Raw genomic sequence first — 22894 nt, 5'->3', positions numbered from 1 at the left:
TCACAAATAAGCAGCGTGTGCTCATATGAGACTTTAGGATTCTCATTCACCGTGGAAAAAAAATGAGCCAAAAACGCAATATGCGCACAGACCTCAACTTTTTACAAAAAAGTAATATTTGGCTCACAACATATTTTATTGACCGTATTCATGCCCAGAACCACTTGGGACAGGCTGGACTGGAACCATTTTGTTGTTGAGAATCCCTGCCTGTGTGTTAGCCATGTACGATCACAGGTGTTGGGTAATTTAACCCTGTAAAACCAACATTTACCGTAAGTTGACTGTGTACCCACTATGATACCAGTTTGTATGGGAAAAATGGAGACTCATCAGAATTTTATGTAACATCCTAATGCCTGGCTGCAGTGTGAAATCAGTGGCTTACAGGTTATTAGCCTCTTTACATACCTCTTCCAGGTGCTCACCTTCAGTCTCATTTTTACATCTATGTGTTCTGATTCTAGGTTGCTTCCAGCTTCACTCATATCTGTGCACTGGGATTATTTTATTTATTTGTGCTATAATCTCTATTTAATTACTGAAGCATTAAAGCACCAATGCTAGGTACCTAGTGATTAAGACACTGGTGAATTAGAAATCAACTTCAGCCCTGAATAGTAGACTAGACGAATAAGAAACCAGCTTCAGCATCGTCAGCTGATAGAACATGAGGGAGGAGGTGAAAACTCCAGGCTGAGAGGAGCAGTCACACAAGAGGAAGCACAGAGCGAAGTGCTGTCAGCAGCCTGCTCCCTGTCCTGCTGCCTCCCACAACTCTACTCCCAGCACTTTCTCACATAGTTCTCACCTGCTCTCCTTCTTCTCCACTTGTTGGCTTTTACACTGAGAGTTCTGTGCAGTAAAGTCCATCCTGAAGTACCAGTGACTGCTGCTCATCAACACATGTCTATCTGACTGGCTGAAGACATGGATCAGATTTCAGAGCTGGGGAACAAGAGTGAGGGGTTTACACTGGAAGCAAATGGATCTGATGAACTACCATCTGTAAAGCCACTCTTGGGAATTGGCATAGACAATGTTATTACTCTGGTGGTGTTTGGCATCATATTTGCCCTAGGGGTATTGGGCAACTCATTGGTCATCACAGTCTTGGCAAGAAACAAGCCTGGCAAGCCTCGTAGCACCACCAACATCTTCATCCTGAACCTGAGCATTGCTGACCTTGCTTACCTTCTGTTCTGCATCCCTTTCCAGTCCACTGTCTATGTCCTGCCAACATGGGTGCTTGGAGCATTCATCTGCAAGTTCATTCATTACTTCTTCACTGTCTCCATGCTGGTGAGCATCTTCACCCTGTCTGCTATGTCAGTTGATCGCTATGTGGCTATAGTGCACTCCAGAAGGTCATCTTCCATCCGTATTTCAAGAAATGCCCTGCTTGGAGTCATCCTCATCTGGATCCTATCCATTGCCATGGCTTGCCCTGTTGCCTACAACCAACGCCTGATCCACAGGAGCAACAACCAGACCTTCTGTTGGGAGTTCTGGCCAAATCTGAAGCACAAGAGGATTTATGTGGTTTGCACCTTTGTGTTTGGGTACCTGCTCCCTCTGCTTCTCATTTCTTTCTGCTATGCCAAGGTAATTCCATAAAATAGTAGTATGTGTGCATATTATGTCTCCTGAACGTGTCCAACAAAGTCTTGTTTACAAGAGCTGGATGCAGGTTCATACACTACAATGCTAATGAGATGGCAGATGTCCAAGCTATCTACACTAATCCACCTTCTACTACCAATAACTCTATACACATATGTCTATGGAGCTGTTCTTTCATTGTATACATTATGGACCCTTAATATCAATTACTTTTCCTTAGTACTAGCTACTGCAATTACTTATTAAATTAGCATTAGAGCCCAATCCTATCAGACACTGAGAGCCTGCACACTCCGTCATTATACCTGTTGCTTCTGTATGTGGCTCAGGATATTAATGTGCACAGTTAAGAGCATGAATTAATTCAATGGCAATGAAATGAATACTCTTGACGTGTCCCCAAAGACTTATTTCTATTTTTACCAAAACTTATTGACAAACAGAATACATTATAATTATGGCTTTATATCTCCCCTTAATCCTTGTAAAGTTGGAGAAGCTGTAGATGTGTGACCTTCACTGGTGGCCATCATGAACACATGTGAAAAGGAGACTTTTATAAGTAAAATGCAACATAAACTGAACTTTGACAATAAAAGGGGTGTATAACATATCTGCATACATTAAACCATTTATAACTGTATTAATGGACATCATGATTGCATATCTGTTTAAAAACCATAAAAAGCTTAATGTAATGTCACCATGTCATTTATAGCATACTACATCTTGTCCTCAGCTCTGCTATATCTGTGCGTCAAAATGTGTCCCCAATTTGGTTTTGGCCAGCAAGTATGTAACCAACATCTAATCTGTAGTAGTAGTATACATCCCTTGAAATCTATTATTACTGCTATGTTTTGCTTATATAGTACCATCGTATTTAGCAGCGAAATGACAGACATTAATAATTGCTGTCCCCATTGTGGCTCACCATCTAGATTCCCCATCAGTATGTCTTTGGAGTGTGGGAGGAAACTGGAGAAAACCCACACAAACCCAGGGAGAACAAAAACTCTTTGGAGATGTTGTCCTTAGTGGGACTTGACCCCAGCACTGCAAAGAAACAATGCTAACCACTGAGCCACCGTGCTGCCCATGTGAATAGTCACTGATCTAAGATTATCATTTACTCAGACTAGTGGTTAACAGACACTACATTAAATATTAACATGTCTAGTAATAGAGAAAAAATCTGAGCTACACCAGGTAGACGTGAATTATGGAGATGGTTGTTTTTAAGGATCTCCTGGAGTTGTCCTATTAGGCTGGGGTCACACATGCGAGAAACTCGGACAAGTCTTGCACGTTAATACCCGGCACTGCTGCCAGCACTTGGATCGGAGCATTCAGCTGAATAGAAATACATGCAGCTGAATGCTCCGCTCTGAGTGCCGGTGGCAGTGCCAGGTATTGACGTGTGAGGCTCGTCCGAGGTTCTCGCAAGTCTGACCCTGGCCTTAGAGAATTCTCTTGGGAGGAAGGGATCTATTAAAGGAATTGTCTAGAATTAGAAAATAAGTGTTTTTTTTTTTCTTTCTGGAGAAACAGCAGTACATCTGTCAGTTGACTGTTTCTGGTATTGCAGCTCAACCTTGTTTGAACTGCATGTAGCTGAACTGCTATACCAGTCACCGCAAGGAAAGTGATGTGGCGATGTTTCTGGAAGAAAGGCCAGTTTTTTTTCAAAACCCATTCCGCTACCCTTCTTTATTAGCCAGAGCTGAGAGCAGCTACATAAATGATGTTTCACTCTGTCGGACCCAGCATGTCAGTGCATTACATGGACAGCCCATTGATTTCAATAAGAACAGTACAATGCTTCATTTTCCTCATGCTGAATTTAGTATTTGCTTCTGTAATGTTTCTCCACCATTTACTGTTTATCACTGGGGGGTGGGAGTCTTAGCTTTAAAAAAAAAGTCCAAATTGTTTAAAATCCCTGTAAAAATGTATTTTTCATTCACTTGCAAAAGTCCACAGAATACGCAAGCTTCTCTGATCACCTCAAAGTCTCAACAGAAATATTCTTGAGCTTAGAATTTAATCCTAGAAGTTACCAGGTGTCAGAGTGACATATTACAAGAATAGGAGAAACTCAACTGCAGACTTCAAGATACTGTCAAACTGGAGTGTGGAATGACCAAGAAAGATGGATAAATCCCACATGGCTACACGTTGATAGCAAAGGGTAAAAAGTGCAGCTTGCTGTGGATAAAGAGGATGCAGCAGGCTGAGTGTAAAGAGTTAATGTGACTAATAAGGTATAAAATACAGAATGATGGTGGAAAGGCTATATTCTCTATATCCTTGTATGTGTCCTGAGACTGCTTGGTGTAAGGGTTCAGCACTTTAATACTAATGTGTTCTACTTATCCCTAAATGCTACTTTTTACTACTGTCTGGGTGTTTTGCTTTGCTATGATATGATCACATCTTTCAGTTGTTGCCTTTTGCCTCTCAAATGAAATAGGACTGCAAATATATTCTCTCACTGCCTGACATAGAGCATTTGCACCAGTGAAGAAGTCACAACAGAGGTAGACTGCTTTGAAGCCCATGGTTAGAGAAAGGTCCAGAACAAAAGTCCTGTCCCCACTCCTTGTCCTGTAGAATATCCCTGCATCCACCACTAGGGGTAGTTTAGTGCATAGAAATCATTACAGCTTCCACTGAGTATAATGGCCACTTCATAAAAATTCACATGCACTGAGCTCCTCCTAGTGGTGGTTGCAGGCATCCACTTTTAACATGCACTGTGGGAAGGAAATCAAAGAACAAGGACTGTATGGGATAGATGTATCAACGTATTGTAAAATATGGTGTTGAGAGTCATATTTAAACACCTAGTCTCCTTTTCCAGTGTGCAAGCTGAGTAATATGGAAAAGTTGATTTAACAAATCACAAATTGTACTGCAAAAGGTCAGACCTAGTGTTTTAGTCCTAAACTGTCTTCATCAAAACTGCATGTACAGTATGTCCCATGTTGATAATTATTGCAGAGAAAAGGAGACACATTTCCTGACGAAGGGGGCATGAGACCCCCGAAACTCGTAGAATAAACCACTGTGAATCTTTGACATCTATCTCCTGGAATACTTTCTTGCGGCAGCGCGGAATATAACTACAAATTCCCCTGAATCCATGTTGATAATTGTAATACGTGCTGCATAGGATGAGATGCTAGTATCAAAAGAGCTCCCTCTGTAAAGGTGAGGATTACATTTCTAAAATTTAGTAAATCGTTTGTAGTTCTCAGCGGAACTAGGTTTTGTAATGGGGCGCTATAATTTGGTTTGCACTACCATATCTATCTATGCTATGTGAGGCAGTACCAGTCTTCAGTGATGGGTGCAGGGCTTTCCGGTCACGCAACCATAGGTCCAACAAGATAAAAATTAGAAAAACAAGCAGGACTCTAATGTAAATGATGAAAAGGTGAAGAACTCCTTATTAGCCTGTGTGGGTCAAGAGCGGTTCTGGTGTGGATCCAAAATGTTTCCACATGGGTCCATGTTTTCATCATTTAAATTTGAGTCCTACATATCTACCTATCTGTAAGCAACACCAATATTTTGCCAACAGTCTTTCAAGGTTCTACAGGGAAGATGCTGGAGATGGGACGTTTCTACAGTCTTTATATCTATGTGTATAAAATGTAATAAATACATAGATATTAAACATGTAGAAACGTTCAGTCTCCAGCGTCTTCCCTGTAGAACCTTGAAAGACTGTTGGCATAACATTGGTGTCGCTTATTACTCCCTGAAGTGGGACCTGAACTGTTAGCATGTTATTGTTCTGGGAAGCCAAGTGTCAGCATGCCACTAATTGATGGAGCTAGCATGCTATTGATCCATGCCTCCTCTGACCACCTAGAAGTTCTGCGCAGTCAACCTACAATTTTCTTCTATTAGGCTTCAACAATGAATTGTAGCAGGCAGGAATGCAAACAAATAACACTCTTTTCAGCAGTATTTTTAAACTGATGTTTTTCCAATGTAGATGTTAAATTGAAAAGAGAAGATACAAGGGTAGGTTAATTACAGTTGTGGCTCACATATATTTTCTTCATGAACCAAAGTCTGCCACTTGTTTGCGTATACTTCATAGAATAACTATATTAGAATTTCCATTGTTTGGTTGATTGAAGCTTTGTTCCCTTATGTGACGAAAGAAACAATAGGCCATAAAAAAAAACGGTGCAGTACTTTACCTTCTAGGAAAAAGTAATTAGACAATGTATTTGCTTGCATGAGCTCAACGTGTCCTACTGGTTCATGAAAAAACAGACTTTTAGATGACTTCACAATTTGCTGATCATTGAGGTAAGGCACTTTCATTCTGATATTTTCTAGATTTTTAAGCGGAATTTTATTGTTACACTTTTTTATTTATTTAGTTTACTCATTTCTTTTTACAATTTGCATTATATACATGCCCTCTGTTATGCTGATGACCTGAGGTTAGCATCTTCAATAATCAGAACCTCCTACTCCCGTCTCCAAGACTATACACGTGCTGCGCCAATTCTTTGGAATGCACTTCCCACGTCAATACGATTAGTCCCCAATCCCTACAATTTTAAGCGTGCCCTGAAAACTCATTTATTCAGACTGGCCTACCGCCTCAACACATTAACCTAATCTATCCCTGTGTGGCACAGTCAAAAGTTTTACCATAACCAGGTTCCCTGTATCATGTTCCCACATACTTTATGCATTCATTAGCCCTCTGTGTCCGTACTCTTACACACTTAACATTATGGCTGGTCCAAACAATCAGGACAACTGTTACCACCCACCTTTCGTGTCTACCTCTTTCCTCATAGATTGTAAGCTTGCGAGCATGGCCCTCATTCCTCTTGGTATCTGTTATGATTTATGTGATTATTGTTATGCAGCAATGTCTATCGTCTGTACAAATCCCCTCTGAAATGTAAAGTGCTGCGGAACATGTCGGCGCTATAGAAATAAAATTTATTATTACCATCATTATTATTATATTACACTTATGCAGCACTGTAAAATCTGATATCTAAGGTTTCTGGTTTGGGCATTTAGCGATGTCATAAGACATTATATGAGAATAATCTGCAGAATATTAAAATTACACTAGAAAGGAAGAGTGAAGCGTCAACACATAAAATAGTATAAATTGTAATGTTATTAGTTGTATCGTGACTACTCCTAGGCCAAATTGTACCATCTACATGTATCCATCTCTTAGGCTGGGGTCACACTTGAGAGTGTGATGCGAGAAACTCGTGCGAGTCTCTCGCAACAATACCCGGTACTGTCGCCGGCACTCGGGACAGAGTGTGTGGCTGCATAGAAATACAGTACCGGGTATTGATGCGAGAGACTCGCAAGAGTTTCTCGCATCACACTTGCAAGTGTGACCCTGGCCTTACTAAGAGGATCTCTTGCAATTTACATAATGAAAGGCAATGCTATAAAATAATAGAAAAACATTACTCTCCCCTTATAAGTGATGACCTTGCACACTTTAGTCATCGGACCACTGCCGCCAATCAATGGCCTGAGCTGATTGACAGCAAGAATACAGATGATTGATGTATAAAACCTCACCACTTTTGCTACCACGAGGGATCACCTGTGCGACATTACTAAAACGCAATGATTCCGGATCTTTCTCTATTTGCTACTTGTACAAAGAAACTCCAAAAATACATGCTTCAGACAAAGACACCAGTGTGCCAAATATTCCCATAAGTATTAATGCAAAAAAGACTCATGAACATATGTGTTACAGTTTGGCGAGGCAAACCTCCAAGAGTGGACCCTCTGGATCGTGGCACCGAGGACCCTGGGCGAGCGGACCAGATGGAGCCGACCCCTATGCAGGGATCGCTAGTAACACGATACCGGTACCAAAAGGGGCGGCTCTTTAGTGAAGCTGGAGCCCCTCCATCGAACACAGAGAGAGCACAGGGTGATGGAGTGGAGTGCGGGTGGCGGATCAGACGTGGAACTGAAGGACAAGGCGTAGAGGTACGATAGGACAGAACTGGAACTCAGGAGGCACAGACAGGACACTGGACAAATGGGTACGGCTAGAACACAGGACAGGCAGGCAGGCTAGGATGCAGGACAGGCAGGCAGGCTAGGACACTGGAGAGACGGGCACGGCTGGAACACAGAACAGGCAGGCAGGCAAGGACTCAGAAGCAGGCATGGCTTGAACACAGGACAGGTGGGCAGGCAAGGACTCAGAAGCAGGCACAGCTGGAACACAGGACTGACCGGCAGAGCTGGGACTCAGAAGCGGGCACAGCTGGAACACAGGACAGGCGGGCAGGCAAGGATTCAGAGGCAGGCACGGCTGGAACACAGGACAGGTGGGCAGAGCTGGGGAGACAAAAGCAGGGAGACAACAAGGTAGCTGCTGAGAGCAGCAAGGCCAAACGCTAGGGAACCTAAGATCGGGCACCTCCATTAGGGCATTAGGGAAGGGCGGCCTGATATACCTGACCCACAAGCTCCCATTGGTCCAGCAGTGCTTCTGGGTCAGGGCACCACCGAAGCTCAGGGAGAGGAGTTAATGTGCGGCTGCGGCCTACGGCTCATGTACAGAGGCACTGCTGACCGTAGAGCTGTCAGACGGTGCGAGCCCCGACGTGGAGAAGGAAGCGCCACTGGAGTGAGGTGGTGAGTAGCAGTGGAGGCGGCCGTGACGGCGGTAACAATATGGAAAAGCAGAGACAAATTGAGTCACCAATTGCTGAAAAAATAGACACAACTTTATTAATTACAAAAGGACATGTATTGGGACGAGACAAACTTCATAAAATAGTCACATAATGAGTGTAAAATGATGGGAGAATAATGACCATTACCCGGAAAAGATAAGCCGGTATAGCCCTATTGTCAGTAACTCCTGGGTAGAGGCATGCTGAGGCTGGTCAGATTGCCTATCCGTCTGGCGCTTTTCTATTTGCTACTGGGCAAATTTTAAAACTCCCAGAAAATCTTTGTATGTGCATGAGATATTTTTTTGGTGATTTGGGTTAAAATGTGTTTATTTTTGTTACGTATTTTACAATGTTTATGCTGCAATATTTTTCCTAACTTACATAAATATTTCTCTGCAAAGTAAAGAACAATACGTAGGAATCAATCTTGGTAATAAGATAAGGAAGCATGAATGTTTCCATTCATAGACAGCAGGCATAAATTTTGAAAATGGTAAGGTAAACTAGAAAATTACAGAACTTTTGGGCAAAAAAACCCTTTCTTTTTCATTTAATTATTAAGCCTTCTATACATTCTGGAATTCTGAAAATCACAAGATTAATAGACATGTTAATTTATACAGTGTACAGTATGAGCGACATACAGAAATTCAAGCATTTACACACCTTGGCTGCTATCACAAAGATTATTAATGGTTGTCTGAAGAGTGTTCTGCAACACTGAATGCACTTGCATATGCAAATCATCAAGATCTGCTGCTGGCAGTTTCCTTTGCAATTGCCGAACAATGACTTCCCAGATGTGCTCAATGGGAAGGATGTCTGGAGATGTTGCAGGCCACGAAGACTACCGTACATTATGATTCACCACACAATAATCACGGGAGCAGGCCTCATATGACCTTTCCTCATGAAGGCCCCTTGATCTCATGCCACCTCTCTCTCCAAGACTATCATATTACAGAGCAAAACATCAATGGAATGGAGGTTCCAATGACAAGTTCTACTTTTCTCTCGGATGCAATGCCGGCTGGAGATTGGTCTGGAGGTTTCATGGGCAACTTCTTGAAGAACATCACCTCCAACTTCTAGGATTTTGGTGGGAAGTCATAATGTACAATGGCCAGACCCCTATTGTGTTTATTCCAGGTATGATAACAGCTTGGCATTACATTTATTTGGTCATCGAACCAACGGAACAGCCATTTCTCCAAAATATCCTGACAGCCATTTTTCTTTCCAAAAATGCCAGACCACACGTTACTGTGAGCAGCCTGCATGGCATAAACAATCTACCATGGCCTGCAACATCACTGGAATTGTCTCCCATCAGGTACATTTGCGATGTCATGAATCAGCAATTGCAAAGAGAGATGCAAGCAGCGGATGTGAATTCAGCTCGCCAAAACATTCCTCAGAGAATCATTAATAAACTAATTGATAATATGAGAAGGAAACATGAGAAACATGATTGCGTGTATTTATGCACGTTGTGGTAATACTCAAACTGAATAAATAAAAATATAAAAAAAAAAATTTCCACTTTTTTTCATCATTTGCATATCATAAACATATCTATATAATTAGAGGAATGGGGCTCTCCTCACTTGGCGTTAAAAGATTGCTTTATTGCAACTCCAAAGGCTAAGAATATTCAGACAAAATTCCCTAACAGTTGTTTTTCGTGGAATTCTATTGACGTGAATTTAGTTTCAACATTCCCTGTTATTGGAGTTACAATAAAGCAGCCTTTTAACGCCAAGTAATGAGTGCCCCATTCTTCGAATTCTATTTCACCCTCGATGAAATGTTACTGCAATCAAGTCTCTGATTTCGTACATACCGCAATTACCGTCTAAGTTGTGCAAAATGTGAATGATCAGCAGTGTTAGATCCCTGTTTACAAATATTGGATAAAACTCTTTTCATAATTCCATGTTTTTTACTATTAGGTGATGCTATTTTAATGTTGAGGAGAGTATTTTTTAAAGTGAATTGCAGCATATTTCCTAACATTGAAAGTTGTCACCTATCTATAGGACAGTTGCTGACTTTCTGATCTGTAGGAGCCAGGGGCAGGATGGGTCAAGTGACAAAAGGTCAGATGCTCCCTTGCCATTCAATAGTACTGCCTGGGTCCTGGGCGTTCTAGCAACATTTACTTTTAAATCACCGAAGACTGTATCATATATCAGGTGCAGAGCATTTTACAAATTGTAACGTGGCTACATATATTTTAAAGCAAGGTACAGGGGCATGCAGCAGAATGCTGTGTGCATATGAACATGAGTCTTTATACCCATTGGAGAGGAATACGGGACTCAGAGATGCTGCTGAGTGGGGGCTGTATATAGAGAGGAAAGGCGCAATATACGGAGGGATAGAAACTATATATACGGGGGCTGAGAGATTCTCTGTACTGCAGGATAGGGGCTGTATATACAGTATAAGAGGCCGAATATTGTGATATTATTGAAAATGGGGGCTGTATATACAAAGAAGCAATATATTGCAGGATAGAGGCTGTATATATGTAGGGTCAGTGGGCCGAGCTGGGGGGTGGTCCCTCTTCTTTCCGCGCAGAGACGAAAAACAGAGACACGATGGAGGCAGATTCTGGGTTCAACAGGTCCAGGTTTATTCCCTTGCCGTCTGCCTGACGGCCTCTGAAGTACACCGCACTACACTACAATTCACTTCGCTTCACTTTCCTGGGCCTCCGTTTCTAGGCCCGCTTTACACACCGTACCTTAGCACCAGGGACGTACATGCACGTACCGTCCCTACTTAACTTGATGACGCTGCTGACAGGTCCGTCACTGTGGCCGCCTTTGGCCCGTACACCAACAGTAATTTTACTGGTCAGACGTCTTCTTCCACACGGTATGTTTTGCCTCTGTCTCGTCCTTTTTGCGGTACTTTCCTGTCAGGACCACCCCCCTGACGTTCTCTCTCCTCAGTCCCCCTGGCCTGGATTCTCCTCACAGCGCACAGACTGTCGCAGTCCTCCTGTCACTGGAGCTCCCCCTGGGGACTGGAACTTTCTGGAAACCTCCCTCAGTATTTATAACCAACCCGATTCCTTGAAACTGTCACTCCGCCCCCCATGAACAACGGTTTCTAAAGCCCTAAGCTGCTGTCAAGTCCTTTGCTCACACTCCACCCTGCCATCTAATGGTCATCCCAAGGTACTGCACGTCCACTACACTTTCCTAGCTGTTTCCCCACTGTAATAACTGACACCTACCTACACTGTGCAGACCTTTCCTTCTTCACTCTGACTAGTCCGTCCGGTCAGCTTCCCTACACTCCCCCTTCCTTTGTCCATTGTCATCCTCGACAATCGTCATCCCTGCCTTCGTCGTTCTGAAGCTACACCTACATTCTGTTGTCGGACCAGCTGTTGAGCCAAACCCACTATCTGCGGGGGCCGAACCATACTGGGAGCACTATGCTCTGAGCAGCCTACTGCTACTCACCAGCGCGCACGCCACATGACAACGTCTTTCAAATTGGGCTAGGTACACCCATATTCTCTCTATGGCGTGTACCTTCCCCTACTCTCCCCTACTGTCACCTTCCACAATTCGGTACGCCATGATCGAGGTCTCATACCTTCCAGATCATTACCAGCGCCCGCCTTCCTCCTTCAGGGGTGTCCGTGGTGTTGGGGAACTGACCTAGGACGGCTGTCTCTCTCACGTCTTCCAACTCATTTACCCTTCTTTCAATTACATGTCATGGTCGGCGTCCCGGTCTCCCAGACCTCCTCAACTCTTAGATCCTTACCGGATCTCACACTTTCCGCAGACCTTCCCCTACCCGGACCTGTTGTATTTTACTTTGGCATATTATACATTAAACAACTTTATAATAGCACAAGTTCCCATTTTTATATTTTTTTTTCGTTTTCTTTTGCTCATTTTAAAACCCGCATATAACAACATAACATTGCATGTCTTCTTTCTCCCCCTTCCTTGGACCTGAATACTCCTCCACTTCTCCGTATCCCCGTTCTGTCAAGTTTCAAATCAGCAAATAACATCCTGTAAGAGGAACATACTAAAAACAAACTCAGCACATAAAACATTTTTTTTTTTTAAACTAGAACTGTTCTCCAGAACCTGCACTACAGTGCACCGAACTCTCAACAGTCTACTTCACTACGCATTGGCTAGTAGTGAGGGACCCCACAGCCGTGGAGCCCCCGGGGATACTGAGGGTGTCCATTCAAGTCCTCTTCTTTTCCATGCCGGCCTCTCCTTGAGTGTGGAGCAGGCTCCACACTTCCTGCTCCCGGGCCTTCTTCTTCCTGATCACCTCCGCTACCCACACGGAGGGAACAGCACGGGCCCTGGAGTCCGGTGGGCGGGACTCCGCTGAAAAAGACCGCAAGACAGAAACGGCCGAAGACTTATGTGGCCCAGCAGCCGCTGGGGTCAGGTGGCAAATGGGGACAACTGGGTCCTCGGGGGCTGGAATCACAGGGCCCGCTAAGTCGGTCGCAGCCGACTCCAGCAGCGGCATAACCGCGACCTCAGGACAGGCCGCATCCACTACTTCCAACGGAGCCAGAGTAACGGCCGATTTCAACGATGCAGCTGCTATTAGCAGGGAAAGCGCAGCAGCTTCTTCTTTGGGTGAGCTCTGCACTGGTGACTCCGGGCGGGGTAGTTCGGGGACATGAGCGGGGGCCTCGCTCAGCTCCGCATACACCACGGGGCCCGTGGTAACTAGGCCTTCTGGTGCGCAGGGGGCCGCGTGCTGCAGCAGAATGGTGGGGGCCGCTTGCAGAGGCACTGGTAGGGCCGGGGGGTACTCTCACCTTCCCCGGCGCTGCGGCCTCTGTCCCATCATCACGCGGTTTCCCCCGCAGCCTCAGTTCCTTGCTCCACAGTCCTGCGGGCCTTCCCTCCGGTCTCGGGGGCTCCGCTGAGAAGTCCTCTGCTGGTATTGGTGGCAGCCGTTCTCACTGACTCTGCTCAAGCTCCGCTCCCCGGCTCAGCATCCCGCTGCCTGCCCGTGGCTCCATCTCTCGCCGCCATTGCCACTCTAGGCGGCCGATGCCCTGACACCCGCAGCGTCTCATACCGTCCGTTGGGCAGCACTCGAATGGCGTCAGACAGCCGCTGCCAAGTTTTTCTTCTGTGCCACTCCTTATGACATGGGAGCGTCGGCCTCCGGGCACATACTGCTGTCCACGGGGGTACGTTGGAGGGGACCCCAGTCCATTCAACAAGACTGCAAACACTTGGACCTCTCCCCTGCGCTGTAGTAATGCCGCCATCTTGCGCAGCACTTGATGCCGCCCCGGATCTTCTGTCAGCACCACTGAGTCATCACAGCGCTCCCAATTTGTAATCCACAGGTAAGCCAATTGTAATCCACAGGTATTTATAATCCAAGCAGCACAGTCCAAGTCCTTCTCCATCCTTTAAGGCAGGCCTGCCACAGAAGATGATGTATTAGCGGCGGCGATCCTGCCAACTACGCCAAATGTAGGGTCAGTGGGCCAAGCTGGGGGGTGATCCCTCTTCTTTCCGCGCAGAGACGAAAAACAGAGACACGATGGAGGCAGATTCTGGGTACAACAGGTCCAGGTTTATTCGCTTGCCGTCTGCCTGACGGCCTCTGAAGTACACCGCACTACACTACAATTCACTTCGCTTCACTTTCCTGGGCCTCCGTTTCTAGGCCCGCTTTACACACCGTACCTTAGCACCAGGGACGTACATGTACGTACCGTCCCTACTTAACTTGATGACGCTGCTGACAGGTCCGTCACTGTGGCCGCCTTTGGCCCGTACACCAACAGTAATTTTACTAGTCAGACGTCTTCTTCCACACGGTATGTTTTGCCTCTGTCTCGTCCTTTTTGCGGTACTTTCCTGTCAGGACCACCCCCCTGACGTTCTCTCTCCTCAGTCCCCCTGGCCTGGATTCTCCTCACAGCGCACAGACTGTCGCAGTCCTCCTGTCACTGGAGCTCCCCCTGGGGACTGGAACTTTCTGGAACCCTCCCTCAGTATTTATAACCAACCCGGTTCCTTGAAACTGTCACTCCGCCCCCCATGAACAACGGTTTCTAAAGCCCTAAGCTGCTGTCAAGTCCTTTGCTCACACTCCACCCTGCCATCTAATGGTCATCCCAAGGTACTGCACGTCCACTACACTTTCCTAGCTGTTTCCCCACTGTAATAACTGACACCTACCTACACTGTGCAGACCTTTCCTTCTTCACTCTGACTAGTCCGTCCGGTCACCTTCCCTACATATACAGAGGCTGAGAGGTTCACCATACTGCATGATGGGGCTGTATATACTGTATAAGAGGCCAAATATTGTGATATTATTGAAGATGGGGGCTGTATATACAAAGAACCATACAGAGGCTGAGATTAAGGATATACTGCAGAATCAAGGCTGTTTTTGCAGAGGCTGAGAGGAGAGATATAGTGAAGGAAGTGCATTTTATATGCAAGAGGCAAAGAGGAGCAGTGTATTACAATGCATATAAAGGGGCTAAAAGCAATGATATACTGGAGATTTGTCCTTTGTCACACTGTTGGTTGTGGAACCACTGTGTCACGGACAGGGAAGAACCTGGAGGGCCATAACTAAGCAACCACCTGGTTCTTCACTAGACCTACTCACGGTGTGGTTAGACTTGAGCCACAGGTGCATGCCAGTTACCAATCCAGGACAACCCAGGAGCTGCAGAAGCTCACCCCAAAGGGGCAGAGAAGCAGAGATGAACTCAGTCAGACTGGCCAGGAACTGGTTCACAAAATGGATGGATGTAGCATGGCTGGTTGACAAGACAGATACTAGAACCAGTACAGGCAAGGCAGGTTCAGGAACACAGGATGAACTCAGGTACAAGATCTCAGGTGTTAGTTCAGACTGGGCAGGAGAGGAACAACAAAGCTGATTAGGTAAAGGCAGGACAGGTTCAAGGTCAGGTTCATATAAGGCAGACATGATCCAGTTTAAGTGGGATGGAAACAGGGACCTTGCAACTAAGTAGGAAGTGAACACTATAAACACTATCATTGCTCAGGCACCTCCCTACAAGGGAGGGTGCCTTAAGTACTTGATGTCTCCCACAAATTTGCTGGGGACATTTTCTGAAGTGTGTGCACTTCCGGGAGACCTGTGCACCATGCACAGGTCCTGGAAAGAAGAAGCTGAGGCAAGGATAGGAACAATGTGGCAGTGAGCATGTTGGCATCCCTACACGGAGGGAAAGGGTCATCGTGCCGGGATGCCAGCACTGACATTACAATTTATACAGAGGAAGTGGAAAAGAGTGAGGTGCTACAAGATGGAGCTGAGGAGAAATGGACTGCTGCATGCGCTGGTATATGGAGAGGGCTTAGAAAAATGATGCACTGCAGGATGGGTTTGTATGTAGAGGCATCTGAAAGCAGTAACATTCTTCTGACCAAAGCTGTATATGGGGGGCTGAGAGGAATGATGTGCTGTGTGATGAGGTTGTGTATAGAAAGGTTGAGAGGAGTGATTTACTGCAAGATGGAGCTGTGTATAGCAGAGCTGAGAGCAGAGATGTACTGGAGGATTGTATTGTATATAGAGTGGGTAAGAGGCACATTATACTACAGTGTGGTAGTGTATATATAGGTGGCTGAGCGGAGTAAACCGTCTGCAGCTTTATCACTATTAGTAAGACGTGTCCTTGCAGCTGAATGCCTCATCATGCTATCTGCCAGAGTGAAGTGCTGGTGGTCCTAGAGATGTCATAACCTGCCTGTGGGGGAAACTGAGTAATCATTTTTCGGCTATGATCACATGTTGCATATTTTGCTGCATTTTTTAATGCAAATTTAAAGCTACATTTTACCGTACCAGTAAAAGCTATGAGATTTCAAAATCTCATGCACAATTTTTTTTTTTTTTCTGACTGAACTGGATAACCGCTGCTTGTACCTGATTAAAAATGCAGCAAATATGCAGCAAAAATTGCTTTTTTTGTAAGTAGCTTGTTTACTGCCAAGAGAGCAGGTTTTGATTGCTAAAAAAAAGAAAAAAAACTCAGCGTGTGAACATAGCCTTAAGGTAGTATTCAGGTTGTCGAGCATTGCTGTCAGTTGCTCCTAGTTTGTGTGCATCTTCTTGTGTCCAACTGGTGGCAGCACTCTACTAATTTCTTATTAAATGTGGCAAAGTAATACAGCAGCTCCCTTGTTTTTTATATTGGGAATTATGGCAATTGATTTTAGTGACATGTATACATTGATACAACACTGGTGCACTGCATGGTGGATGTTATTATAACCTGGGGTGGGGAAGATTATTATTCTACAGGGGGAGTGTGATTATGATCGGGGGGAAAAGGCAGTGGTTTACTGCAGGACAATGTTATATTCTAGGCAGCAGATTAATTGTACTACAGGTGATCACTGCAAGGGGATGTGGCATTATAATCAGGGGGATTGATTTAGTAATCTAGTATGCAGGATTATTACTGCAAGAAGGTAAGCAATTGTAATCAGGCAGGATGGGTGGGGATGGATGTAGTCAAATTGCAACCTTTTCCCTCCGTATTAATAGAAATTAAATGCAAATTGCTTGCTTGTTGTTAATGGCCTTGAGGTTTTGCAGCCATTATATCATCACTCCAGAAATGTATTTTGTTTTACTCCTGAAGTGATGCCACTAATCTAAGTTCCCTGCCCTTAGCATTATACTTACCATCTGCTGTCTTCATCTGTTATCCTTGCAGGTCCAGTCATCTTCTGCCGGTTGCGACCTGCCGGATCGCTTCAGCGTTTGCTGGGCGAGCTGGAAGTCACTACTAAATGTAAGTCTATGAGATCCAGAACGAGGCCTCAAAGAGACTCTCATAAACTTACACTGAGAGCTGGTGATTGTTACCTCTGACTTCTATTCAGTCCATCAGTTGCTGTCAAAAGATGACAGATTGGGGCTGGAGCAGCTCCGAGAAGAGATGAAGACAGCGGCTGGAAAGTATATTACTAGGGGCAGGGAACTTACTTTAGCAGAATCACTCCAGTACTGAAAAAAAAAATGCTTGAGTGGGTCTTTATAATATGTAAAATACTAATGATTTATTTCTAATAATATAACAATAGGAGGCTTTGTTTTTTACTACATGAGACTGAAGACTAAGGATGAGTGGCCCTGCTCAAGAGCAAGTATCTTGTGCTTACCTCCAGGATACAGTCACTGGTGGGCTTCCATCCATTAGGTTCCCACTGATTCAATGAATGAGATTTTGAAACGCACCAATGAAATGGAGTAATAGCTATACACGCATTCATAAATGGTTTTGATGGGGATCCTAACAGTCAGACACCAACCGATTAGACAGTTTTTACCTTCCTATCAACAGTCATTGTTGGGAATAACCCTTTAATCACTCTACAGTAAAAAGTTATGAATCTCTCTGAAGTATTGTGTGCTTTCATTTGTCATGTTCAAGTTTTCTGCTTGCTACCAGTAAGTGGCAATACTAAGGATTCACAGTGAAAATGTATCATTAGTCCAACTTCTCACTCAGTAGGTCAGCTTGTTACACTATATCAAAGTAGGTAAGAGCTATTAGCCTGGAGTTCTAGGCCAGGAAAGAGATTTGTGCTGCTTCTGTTGCTAGATTTGGCTTACAGAGGATTATCTTGGCTATTTTTCAGTTGAAGAAAATACATCAGATAGTGCTGTGTCAGTGTTGATGCGAAAAACAATAATTGATCAAGACTACATTCTAAAATGTGCACATCACAAATAACTAACAAAAGGATAGACTTGATCAAGATAACCAACAGCACATATGCTAATATAAAGTAATGTAAACTAATACTAGATTAAAATACTTTTTCAAGTATTGTGGGCATACAATACAATTTACGTTCTGCCTGAACTCGCAGAGTGAGTCTGTGAATCAATCTCAGTGCCCAAACAGAGTGATTGACAGCTTTACCTGTGTACCCACTCTTGTAAAAAAAGCTGTCTTACATACAAATAGTTTTCAAGATGAAACCAATGTCACTTAGTTTTAAAGCGGCGAGATATTGTAGGGTAGTTGCATAGAACCTTGTAAGTATTTCTTCTAGTATTGTTCATAATTTGTTCGGTAAAGGTCTGCTGGCTCTGACTCTGTAGTTAATGGTTTAAAAATATTATTTAATATTGTGCATTTGACCAAATAAATATAATACACCAAACAAAATCATAACAGTAGATATTAAGCAAATACATTTTATTTAAATGTCAGAAAAAAATAATTAAATAGTATCTCTAAGAAATGCAAATGATGAAGGAACAGTTTTCACAGTATTGTTGTTCATAACAATTTACAGGGCAGTAAAGTGTGTGTGTATGTATGTATATATATATATATATATAATATATATATATACACACATACATGAATAGCTGGTAAATCATTTGTCGGCTTATTTTAAATCACTTCAGGAGCCGACAGGATAGAAGAGATGGATTACATACAGTAAATCCATATAGAATAGGAAGATATATAGGTACATGTCAGTGACAAATGCAATTAGTATAGTGTGTTTGCAAAATTCTGGACATATATTTAATGAATAAAAGATAATTTTGCAGAAAAATATGGCGTGGGGTCCTCCTATAATTAATAGCCAGCAATGGCTATGCAGACAGCTGAGGGCTGATATTAATAGCCTAGAAAGGGGCCATGGATCATGCCCCCCCGGCTAAAAACATCATATCTCAGCCACCCCAGAAAAGGTGCATCTCTAAGAGGCGCCAAATCTGTCACATCAATGTAAAGCCCTCATTCTACTGTAATAAAAATGAAACAAAAAGGCAACAATATACCATACCTGTCCCTCTAGATGAGCAAGAGACCAAAAAAGCGATCAAAAAATTGAAGAAATTTAATTTAGACCAAAATACAAACCTCTTTATTTTAAAAAATAGAAAAGGTACATGGAGACATAAAGGAGAAACAGACTCCACATGCAATTGCAAGCAAAAGGGGCGCACATGCCGCAGAGTATACCATGTATCATAATATCAATAAATAAATTGTAAACAAAACTCTATTGCACATTCCCAGAGGCAAAAGCCTACGTGTTAAAGTCAGAACACATAATCAATGCAATTAATAATGCATAATAAGCAAAAAAGTAAATACCTGGTGAAATGCTTGGAAATGTACCCGTAGTGTGCCCTCCCCGATGCATGTTTTAGCTGGCAGAAGCCTTTGTCATGAGGTGAAAGAGGACACAGTTCCGGCACTGGCATGTAAAAAGCACCCCGGTTCTGGCACTTCTCCTTATAAATTCACCAGTGAAATGTACAAATCATGTTAGATATAGGTTTAGGTCATGGGTTGGATTAGTGTGCTGTATGTATATGTTGAAAGTCTTGTAAGAAGTTAGTGTTTTATGACTTTGTGAGTGCATTAGTTTACGTGTTACATACATTACCATACTGAAAAATGCCTTGATTCTTTTAACTTTCATCTTCACACTTCTGCTAAAATGCAACAAGTATATTGACAGCTATTTGAGACCTGATCAGCATTAATGGCTGGCCAACTTTGTGAGTACTGGCACACGAGTCTTAATTAATCTTAACCCCTTAATCCCATGTGACGTAATATCCCGTCCATGTGCCCTGAGACTTAATTCCCAGGGACGGGATAGTATGTCATAGCGATCAGCGGCGCCGACGTGGTGAGCGCCGCTGATCGCGGCCTGGTGTCAGCTGATTATCACAGCTGACACCCAGGACAATGTGTCAGGGGCGGTCACGGACCACACCCGACACGTTAACCCCTTGCACACCGCGATCAAACACGATCGCTGTGTACCGGGGGTTAAAGGGAAGCATCGGCAGAGGGGGGGCTCCCTCCGTGTTTCCCTGAGCCCCCCCACGGCAGCGCAATGTGCAATGCTGCTGTGGGGGGCTCCTTCCCTGCAGGCCCCCGAATCCAAGATGGCGACGGGGACCTTCGGGGGCCTGCAGGGAGCCGGCTTCCTCAGTGCCTGCAAAGCGCAGGCACGAGGAAGCCTGCTGCACTGCCTGTGACAGAGCGCTGATCTGTCACAGTGATCTGTGATGTGACAGATCAGCGATCTGTCACAGGACAGTGATGTCCCACCTGGGACAATGTAATGAAGTTAAAAAAAAAAGAAAAAAGTGTTAAAATAATTAAAAAAAATTGCCAAATAAATTAGAAAAAAAAAAAAAATATTCCCACAATAAATTCATTTTTTGGAAATAAAAAAAACAAAACAATAAAAGTACACATATTTGGAATCGCCGCGTCCATAATGACCTGCCCTATAAAACTGTCCCATTAGTTAACCCCTTTAGTGAACCCCTTAAAAAATAAAAATAAAAAACTAAGCAAAAAATAATGATTTAATATCATACCGCCGAACAAAAAGTGCAATAACGCGCGATCAAAAAGACGCATATAAATTTCCGTGGTACCTCTGAAAACGTCATCTTGTCCCGCAAAAAACGAGCCGCCATACAGCATCATCAGCAAAAAAATAAAAGTTATAGCTCGCAGAATAAAGCGATGCAAAAATAATTATTTTTTATATAAAATAGTTTTCATTGCATAAAACCGACAAAACACAAAAAAACGACCTAAATGAGGTATCACTGTAACCGTACTGACCCGAAGAATAAAGCCGCTTTATCAATGTTAACGCATGCAAAACGGTGTAAACTCACCCCCCCAAAAGAAATTCATGAAACGCTGGTTTTTGTTCATTCTGCGTCCCAAAAATCAGAATAAAAAGCGTTCAAAAAATGTCACGTGCCCGAAAATGGTACCAATAAAAATGTCAACTCGTCCCGCAAAAAATAAGACCTCACATGACTCAGCGAGTCAAAATATGGAAAAATTATAGCTCTCAAAATGTGATGCAGAAACTATTTTTACAATAAAAAGAGTCTTTTAGCGTATGACAGCTGCCAAACATAAAAACCCACCATAAATAGTAAATCAAACCCCCCGTTATCACTCCCTTAGTTAGGGAAAAATAATAAAATTAAAAGAAAATGTATTTACTTCCATTTTCCCGTTAGGGTTAGGGCTAGGGTTATCGCCAGGGCTAGGGTTAGGGCTAGGGCTAGGGTTAGGGCTAGAGTTAGGGATGAGATTAGGGTTAGGGGTGTGTTGGGGTTAGGGTTGGAGTTATAATTGGGGGTTTCCACTGTTTGGGCACATCAGGTGCTCTACAAATGCAACATGGCGTCTGATCTCAATTCCAGCCAATTCTGAGTTGAAAAAGTCAAATGGTGGTCCTTCCCTTCCAAGCTCTGCCATGCACCCAAACAGTGTTTTACCCCCACATATGGGGTATCAGCCTACTCAGGACAAATTGCAAACAACTTTTGGGGTCCAATTTCTCCTGTTACCTTTAGGAAAATAAAAAATTGGGGGCAAAAATATTATTTTTGTGGAAAAAAATGATTTTTTTATTTTCACGCTCGGGCATTATAAACTTCTGTGAAGCACTTGGGGTTCCAAGTGCTCACCTCACATCTAGATAAGTTCCGTGGGGGGTCTAGTTTCCAAAATGGGGTCACTTGTGGGGAGTTTCAATAGTTTAGGTACATCAGGGGCTCTCCAAACGCACATGACACCCGCAGACCATTCCAACAAAGTCTGCATTCCAAAATGTCACTACTTCCCTTCCGAGACCCGACGTGTGCCCATACAGTAGTTTTCTCCCACATATGGGGTATCAGCATACTCAGGACAAATTGGACAACAACTTTTGGGGTCCAATTTCTCCTGGTACCCTTGGGAAAATAAAAAAATTGGGGACTAATTGATCATGTTTGTGGAAAAAATACAATTTTTTTATTTTCATGCCCTGGCATTATAAACTTCTGTGAAGCCCTTGGGGGTTGAAAGTGCTCACCTCACATCTAGATAAGTTCCTTAGGGGGTCTAGTTTCCAAAATGGGGTCATTTGTGGGGGGGTGCCACTGTTTAGGTACATTAGGGGCTCTCCAAAGGCAACATGACACCCGCAGACCATTCAATCAAAGTCTGCATTCCAAAACATCACTACTTCCCTTCCGAGCCCCGACATGTGCCCATACAGTAGTTTTCTCCCACATATGGGGTGTCAGCGTACTCAGGACAAATTGGACAACTTTTGGGGTCCAATTTCTCCTGTTACCCTTGGGAAAATAAAAAAATGGGGACTAAAATATCATGTTTGTGGAAAAAATACAATTTTTTTATTTTCACGCCCGGGCGTTATAAACTTCTGTGAAGCCCTTGGGGGTTCAAAGTTCTCACCACACATCTAGATAAGTTCCTTGGGGGGTCTAGTTTCCAAATTGGTGTCATTTGTGGGGGATTTCCACTGTTTAGGCACATCAGGGGCTCTCCAAACGTGACATGGCGTCCGATCTGAATTCCAGCCATTGCATTGAAAAAGTCAAACGGCGCTTCTTCCCTTCTGAGCTCAGCCATGCGCTGAAACAGTGGTTCCCCCCCACATATCAGGTATCAGCGCACTCAGGACAAATTGCACAATAAATTTTGCAGTCCAATT

General features: G+C 43.7%; 1 protein-coding gene across 1 annotated transcript in view; it reads left to right on the top strand.

Moving 5' to 3' along the window:
- Positions 1-689: 689 nt before the first annotated feature.
- Positions 690-22894, top strand: part of GALR1 (galanin receptor 1) — a 652342-nt gene continuing 630137 nt past the window's right edge. The window contains exon 1 of the mRNA XM_073566437.1: positions 690-1605. Within this exon, the coding sequence (XP_073422538.1) occupies positions 931-1605 (675 nt within the window). The 5' untranslated portion in view covers positions 690-930. The remainder of the gene's footprint in view (positions 1606-22894) is intronic.

Source organism: Dendrobates tinctorius, unplaced genomic scaffold (assembly GCF_039654945.1).
Source record: "Dendrobates tinctorius isolate UK_male_01 unplaced genomic scaffold, ASM3965494v1 ptg000004l, whole genome shotgun sequence".
Classification (NCBI taxonomy): domain Eukaryota; kingdom Metazoa; phylum Chordata; class Amphibia; order Anura; family Dendrobatidae; genus Dendrobates; species Dendrobates tinctorius.
Note: the sequence above shows the minus strand (reverse complement) of the source record. Positions and strands in the feature narration are given on the sequence as shown.